Here is an 8,722-nt window from a genome sequence, read left to right as displayed (position 1 = left end):
CATAAATTAGCATGCTCTGTTATGATCATGATAGTACACACGATCAGTAACTCAGATTAATATTTTCTTCAGACCCAATACTTAGAAAAGTGGGTATATGAAATGAGTATGGTTAACATGAAATGTGTATGGTTAACATGAAATGAGTATGGTTAACATGAAATGTGTATGGAATGTTTAGGATGAGAGTACAGTGAAGTATGTTATAGTCTCCCAAATATTGTCATGTGTATGTGCTTTGAAAAACTGAATAAAAATATAAATTAAAAAAAAAAAAAATTCGTTAAATTAAAAAAAAAAACCACAAAAAACCCCACCATAAAATAAGTTATAAAACTTGTATCATAAATCTAATATGGGGGGAACCTTATGACAGATCCTCTATATATTACACTGGATATGTACGATATGGTATACTTGTGATACGTACCTATCATTGTAATCTATTATCTGACATAAGAATTGGTGTGGTTACCATCAATAACCACTGTATATCTCTACCTACCTTGTCCTCTGCCTGGTATGCCATTATAAGAGGGCTATAAGGGTTACGTCCATCCCCGCTCTTCCTAAAAGGAATTTGAGTAGGTCGATACACAAATTATGTATTCTATATGGATATAATACATCGCAAAAAGTGGGAAACAAATAAACTCGGATATTATTTGTATGCATTCTCGCCAAAATTGTAGAACAGAAGGAGGAATTCAGCACCCTACCTAATACAAGAAGTCTTAAGTCAACCTACCCATCATAGAGGAAATGGAAGAATATGATACGAACTGGGGTTATATCAGAGGGGAGGTGATCAAGAATACCTAGCGAAAATCAATCGACATCCTTATCACTTGAATATGTTTAAATCTGGAACCGCTTCACCTGATCGGATACGCTTAACATCAGCATATGTAGGTGTCTATGTTTAAATTATTCCTTGATCGGTAATTTAGTGTATTAAACCCTGTTCCTGCCCCACTTATTTTATTCATATTTGTAACAAAGACCCAGTGGAGTGCTACACAATGTGGAAGCCGTGTCGATTGTGTAATGTGACCAATGCTGTCTTGGTGATTAGCACAACAAATAAACATTCCTTTTATAGCGAATAAGGTCATGTCTGTATGGTTATTATTCAGAGTGTTTACGGCAGACCAGACACACCGTATTACATTTACCTGAAATACTTGTTTAAAAAGGAAGTATCGGTTGAAGCCAAACGTGGAAATGTTCATGTTATAAAGCTTTTTACAGGCGTATTTCACCGTTTGCCGCATTTCTACATATAGTTTGGTCAGTTCAGACATGGATATTCGATATTTTGATCTTAAGTTCAACTGATGATGAAAATAAAAGGACAACAAGGCTATTTAGTGCAGTAAAAAGTTAGGCTTTCTGCATCAAAAATCTAAATCTTTTAAATAAGTGTTTCCTAACTTCGTGTTTCTGTTATTTCAGATTATTTTACCTGAAATACCTATTTAAGATTATATTATCGGATGTAGCAAAAAATGCACAATTTTGACGTCATTAAGGAGTGCATTGGCACATTTACTCATTTATTAAATTTACACAAATGTTAAGGGCACTTTAGACATTGGTATTCAAGCATTCTATCTTGGATTCACCTGATGAGTCCTAAATTGACGAAATGGTCATATAGTGTAGCAAAATATTCACACGTGGATTTCCGCACAGATTCTTTTTTTTTAACATATGCCTCCTGACTTCCTGTTTTAAGTGATTACACACATATATATAATGATCTTTTCACTTCCATAAACATATTTGAAAATGAATCCTTTACATTTAGAAATGTGTAATTTGTATTTTTTAATTTCACCTTTTCTAACAATTTATTATTCATGTCACAGGAAAAGTGCGACGCCATCTGAAATGATAAATGATGTAGATATAGCGAGAGAAGATTTTGTATAAAGTTATTTATACCATCCATTGCGTACTGCTTAGGTTATTACAAGAATAAAATGCTGTTTAAACTACATATTCCATCTTCTCCTGTGAGCAGGTATTGATTTTTACGTCATTGGTTTGTGTGAGAAAGTTATATCGTTTTCTCAAAAATTGATGACGTTACATTCACAAACCTATGACGTAACAATCAATACCTGCTCACAAGAGAAGATAACTCTGCAATACGCAAAGATAGAATATGGCTATCCTGTCTTGTCATCAAAGATCACACTTACTTTATTGTATGGGTCTAATTCTCAATCATATGAAGGCAAGGCTTTGTCCTTTAAAAATCAAAGCTGTAGTCATGCTGGGTTAAACAGTTTCCAACATGTAGTTACAGTTTATGGCAGTGGCTCGGGGATCCTTAAGCGAATCAATACAGTACCAGATATTGATATGAATTTATCGAGGAAGTGTTTATTAACAGTCATCTGAGGTTGAGTTTATTATTTGGTATGTGAAGAATTAAAGGACAAAACCAAAGCGTCTACTTACAAGGAAAAAATCGCTATCCAAAAGGAACGCAAACATATAACAGCAGGATCTGATAACACTTCAAACCAAAAGTTAAGACAACCACAAAACGCTGGTGGCAAACTTACCAGATGTGCGTCACGATGATGATGTCATGTTGATGACCGTTTAATTTCTACAATTAGAATGACGCGTCATAAATGGAAAAAAATATCTTTGCACGTGATAACTACGACTTGTTACATTTTACGGAAATTAATTCGATTTTTGCTAATAGAGCACTGAGTTACTCGATCACAATTGAAAGCAGGGTATGTCCCTGAAGGGCTTCCATCCATTGGCAATCAGCGATGCGGTACGTTTTTTTTTAAAACAAAACACATCGTATACAAAACAGTGTATTAATAAAATATGTCCATTTGCCCGATGATCATCTAGTTGTCAATTCCTGTCTGCGACACACACAACGAACTTACAGAAACAAGTTAGGAACTTTTAGTACCAGTGGGAACAACGATGCAGCAGCAACAACCCCCACCACCCCCGGGATACTCCGTGCAACAAGGTAGAGAGTTGAATGTTTATGGCAGAACTGTTATTCTATGTTTTTTACTTGCCACAACTCCTTATTTCAGATATGGATGATAGAGTCATGGTATAAGTAGATTTCTGATTTCAGAAAATTTTACGTGAAAATGGTCAATGGATATTATCATTGTTTATGTGTTTGGCAGTATTAATAAAGGTGTTGTCCTGGACACCGAGTTTACTTAAAGAAATCTCCAGTAAGATATTTTACTGGGATTTACTTAGTCATCATTACAAGTCACTAGTATTTTTCTATAATGTCACTTCAAAAATATAAGAAGATCATTAAAATTTTGTTCACAAAAAACATAGTTAATCAGTATTGTATGAAATCCTTCTATAGAAATGGCGTTCGTGTTACTGGCATTGTTCTGAGAAGAGTATAGACGTTATTGCACCGATTTAAGCTTAGTAAGCACGGCATAAAAAATGCTGAAAGAGAACTTTCGTCGTCGCCATTTTGTTGAACTTCAGTGATGGAGGAACAACAGCGATTTAGATAGACAAGATATATATAGGTCATTATTTTTATCTTCTGACGAAAATGACATTAAAAAAGCCTGATCAGAGCTACCTAAGGTCCTTCTGTGAGTGTATCCTAAGGAAGCTGTAATTATAATCTGAATTACCTTAGTGTTGATTGTGACATGTTAAAGATGATGACGTCATAGATGTAATAAAATATATTTTTATATACAGGATCGAGAGTGATGTAGTGAATTTCATGCAGGGTTTTGACGAATTTATCCAAACAGCAACATTATCATTTTCACACAGTTCTAATATAAACCTAACTGGGATTGAAGGTTTGGGTCGTGCTTCATGGAACACGTGTATTGTTCTGAATAGGATTCACTTGCAAGGCAATTTAACTATAGCATTCAATGTCTAATTTCATGCATTTTATATACTTAAGATTAAATTGTATATTAAAAACTCACGGAGGCACGTCCTTAAATGAACTTAACTGTAAGTAGGGCTCTGAACCAACCAAATAAATTAAACTTCGTATATAGTGATACATGTGTAACGTTGAGTGTAATAATATTACATGAAGGGTAAATAAATGCGGTTTTAAGTTGCAACTACCGGTATATAGTAAAATAGGACATATATGTAAATTAAAGCCTTAACACATATTTACACAACCGGGGCCCACTTGTATAAAACATCTCAAAGTGAAGGAAGATCTCAAGCAATGTATTGTTGTCTATGGGAAATCTTAGACTTGAGGAAATCTTAACAGTCGACATGTTTTATACAAGTGGGTCCAGAACTCATTAGAGGCAAACTATAATGGGTTTAATAGATTTTATTCAATATCCAACATTTCTACGCAAACAACCATGCTATATTATGTTTATGTTTAAGACTGCAAATTATTTTTATCAAATCATATTAAATCATTAATAGGTATGTGTATACTATCAAAACAAGACATTATAATATGTTAAAAATGTGACATGACTCATAGCTCACACAAAGTAGGACACCTAAGTCCTGGCTATATTTGTGATACTATATCCATAGTCTGTATAAAAAGAGCAATGCTATACGTGTGATTTTCCATTCAGTGACTTAGATAATACAGCTTTGACAGTCTAGTCGCTAGGCCAGGTCAATTTAACTGGGCGAGTTAATACCTCAACAACATATTTGTTTACATGTGAAGCCTGTAATGTTTATTTTCTGTTTAAACAGAAACAGAGATACCTACCCCGGGTCTAGCTATGTGTTGTAGATTTTCGTGCATGAATAAAGTTAGTGTATATATAATAATAAACCAACAAATTACACCGTAGCAGATTTTCCCCTACAAGCATACAACCACCCTTAGCAACGCTCTGGCTACATTGATATGTACAGGGAAACCTGCTCGGCAGATCACCATCAGGGTTTAGAGACCCATTTTGCAGATGTTTTTTTTGTTAACTTAACTTATTTTAAGAAACTTTTTGCAGTAAGTGACCGCCTTATGTTCTTCCCTGTCCCCGAGGTAGATGTTTTTGGAAGATCCCAGTCATCTTCAGAAACTTCACGAAACATAATTTAATGATAAATGTACAAACTGCTGTTTAATACATAGGGATTAACTACTTTCTTTTTAAAAAAAACTATCTTGAAAATAACGTATTCATATAGAAATGTATCAGCTTAAACCTCAATATACACTGAAAACAATAATTTAAGAAACAAATAATAAAAAGGATAAGCGCGGACACTGTACATAGAGTTTTACGCTACGTCACTCCGTACAAACGATGCCTTTATACTAAATAATTCAGTAATTTTCTTTAGGGAAATCCTAATGTATTATTTTTGTTCTTGAAGAACGTTACAACTACAGGAAATATTAAAGAATAGATGTCTGCTGATTTCAGATATGAAGTATTATTCCCCATTCCATTAATGACTCTCCATGCAAGGAAATCTTTAAAAAAAACAACATTTGTCTTCACTTCTGTCACCATGTATAATGGTTCCTCTGTCCTCACTAGTCTAGTATCACTAACATCTAACGCGTCCTCTGTCTTCAGTACATCCAGACTATACTTCACTCTGATTTATTTTGATTGTTCATCATTAACATCTTAACAGGAACATTATCTCATGTAAATCTCTGGCTATGAGGGGTTAGTGTCAGGACCAGTTTCCAGGAACTACCCGTTACTTATGATGGTAACATCATATCAGCTTTTGAGCATGATGATCAGCACTTTCTATCCAGTGTCTATTCCGTCTTTGCGTATTGCAGAGTTATCCTCTCTTATGAGCAATTATTGATTGATACGTCGTTTTCTCAAAAATTGATGACGTTACTCTCACAAACAAATGACGTATCAATCAATAATTGCTCATAAGAGAGGATAACTCTGCAATACGCAAAGACGGACGTTCATACTCGAGTCAATTTAAAGTGGATGTACCGATTTCTGAGGTACAATATTATGTAAATGGTGCTACACCTATTGGTTGTTCAGTTTACCAAAAACTACTGAATGCGTATTAACTGTTTATAATACACAATCAGTTCTGTGTTATGGAGTGTTATTATAAAGAAACGTATCTATGTTACAGGTCAGCAGACCGTGATCGTCACAACTCCGGGGTTTGCCGCAAACACGCAAAACCGGGGGGTGTACCGGGAGAATCCCGTCAGCATGATCTGTCCATTCTGTCAGGCACAGATAGTGACCTCTACCACCTACGTAACCGGCACATTAGCCTGGCTCATTTGTGGCATTCTACTCCTCCTTGGGTAAGTCCACATTATTGCATCAACAGGGCTATATCTACAACGACATAAACCACAACGAGAAAATATACAACATTGTCAACAAACAAGAACAAAATATATGCCAAAGCGTTCACTAAAAAAAACACCAAATTAACCACAGTGTCAATACACCAGGACAAAACGTAAAATAGAGTCAACACACAAGGACAAAATACATCATAGAATCGATGGTAAGGGTAACAGTCGACAAAAAAAAGCATACCAACGGGAACAGAAGAGAACCAAAATAAAAAACAAACTATAGGAAATCTCTGAGAGGAGACAATGATTTTGGTCATGATAATTGTTAACTTCATTTCTTTTCTTCATTTTGTAATGAGATCTTGATGAAAGCCATACAAGAAGTAGATTGGAATCATTTGTGGTCTGGTAAAAGCATTAGCTCTGATATTGATAGTTCGCCAATGTTTCCTTTTAACGTTTGCATATTTTCTCAACTGTACTGAATAATTAAGTCCAACTACTGGAAGCTTCGTGTCGTTAATTGATGCGCTAGGTATGATCCTCCAGGACCAACTATGATGCCATGTATGTATTTTGTATGTCATTCCACTAGTATCTCCATAGGAATTTGTAATTAAGATAATAGATTTAAAGTCTGGAAAAACTCGACATTATTTCTTGTATTTCTTATTCTTCTCGTTTCGGTTGACCTGATTTATGTTGTATGAGGTCCTTGACTACTGATTAAAGCATGCTTGCTTTGTTTTAGATTTTGGCTCGGCTGTTGCCTCATTCCGTTCTGTATCGATGGATGCAAGGATGTCGTACACAACTGTCCTAACTGCCGTCAACAGGTCGGCAAGTTTAACCGAATGTAGGAAATCTACATCGCCAGATCCTGGATAACTGCTTCATTTAACTACCATCGGTTTGTAATCGACGTAGATCACGTTTTAAAGGTTCTGTACATCTACTATTAAACGCGTTCTCAATTGTAGACAGCCACGTTATGTATCTTCATCTAGAAATTGAATTTGATTTTATTTTTATTAAATGAAAGTGTCCATCAAGACGTTCTTAGATGCCATTTCTTGTTGTTGTGATAGAGAAAGCCGTAGTATTGCAGTGAAGGCTTACACGTTCAACATACCCATCCCACAATTATCAGGCCACCGGCTAGGACTAACAGACTGTCTAAAGATATTCTCCAACTATCAACACTATTCTGAAAATGATGTGATAATTGACGGTTCATTACTATTATCCAACTATCAACACTATTCTGAAAGTGATCCAAGAAGACATAATTCATCAAGGAAGATTTGTGTGCTGTCGATATCATCCTGTTGTGTCTTAGTCATCTACTTTTTTAGCCTTTAGAATTCAACAGGGATACTATATGCTGATGAGTTTTGGGTTTTGTTTTCTTCCTTTCTCAAGAGCCTAAATGATATTTTCTCATTGTGATATTTCTTTTTATACTTGTGATATTCCAACTATTTGCGCATCTGAGTGATGGCGACTTCGTTTTTACAACAATATGGATAACTTGGAAAGAAGAGGAAGTATATGTTATGCGAGGGAGGAATTTACATCAGCAATGTTGAGAACATCAGTGGAGCCTGTTGATGTCGATTTTTATACATTCAACGTTCATCTGTGATATATAATTGGTACGCTCTATCCTATGTACATTGTAATTTATACAAAGTTCATTTATAATTTACTAGGTCAATAATAACAGGACCCCTTAATTTCATTAGACTGCGATAACAGTGCACTTTCTTACCCGGGATTGTTTTGCATTTTAGTTTGTCTGAGCTAACATTTGAACTGCACAATAGTCTGGCGTGCATTTACGGAATGATCCCATAAGTTATGCAATATCTGATGGACTAATTTACGAATGCTCCTGATCCTTGTTTAGATAGCGTTGGGAGGTCGATATAACTTTGGCATAAGAACAATGTAAATATGACTGTCTAACAAGCAAAACTTGTATTCATCGAACCGTATGACGTAATCTTTCGGCTCAATCATAGTACCAGGGTTGACTAGAATTTTACTGATAATACCAGGGTTGACTAGAAATGTATTGATAGTACCAGGGTTGACTAGAATTTTACTGATGGTACAAGGTTTGACTAGAATTTTACTGATGGTACCAGTGTTAACCAGAAGTAACTGATAGTACGAGGGTTATCTTAAATATAAATTATATATATATATATACATATGTAAAGTTTAACTTTTGTAATGAACTCTATAGAAATATGTGATGTTATATTTTCCTTGGTATTGTTTTCATTAAAATAAGACACATTTTGTATAACAATTGTCTTTTATAACTGACAGATCATCGTATTGTGTTCCAGATAGTTACAGAGAGCTACTTAAATGAATCATGATAATTACTGTATTGGATTGATATAGATTCTGTAACGG

At 34.9% G+C, this 8,722-nt stretch overlaps 1 protein-coding gene across 2 annotated transcripts in view; it reads left to right on the top strand.

The window, feature by feature from the left end:
- The window catches only part of LOC110448525 (lipopolysaccharide-induced tumor necrosis factor-alpha factor homolog), an 8,870-nt gene extending 1,555 nt beyond the window's left edge, over positions 1-7,315 (top strand). The window contains exons 1-3 of one of the 2 annotated variants that reach the window (XM_021494806.1): positions 2,853-3,013; positions 6,115-6,295; positions 7,047-7,315. In XM_021494806.1, the coding sequence (XP_021350481.1) occupies positions 2,965-3,013; positions 6,115-6,295; positions 7,047-7,155 (339 nt within the window). In that variant the 5' untranslated portion in view covers positions 2,853-2,964 and the 3' untranslated portion in view covers positions 7,156-7,315. Of the gene's footprint in view, positions 1-2,852; positions 3,014-6,114; positions 6,296-7,046 lie in introns of those variants that run through there. The other variant, XM_021494805.1, reaches the window with a different exon arrangement.
- The last annotated feature ends 1,407 nt before the right edge of the window (positions 7,316-8,722 follow it).

This window comes from Mizuhopecten yessoensis, unplaced genomic scaffold, assembly GCF_002113885.1.
Source record: "Mizuhopecten yessoensis strain PY_sf001 unplaced genomic scaffold, ASM211388v2 scaffold4119, whole genome shotgun sequence".
Classification (NCBI taxonomy): domain Eukaryota; kingdom Metazoa; phylum Mollusca; class Bivalvia; order Pectinida; family Pectinidae; genus Mizuhopecten; species Mizuhopecten yessoensis.
Note: the sequence above shows the minus strand (reverse complement) of the source record. Positions and strands in the feature narration are given on the sequence as shown.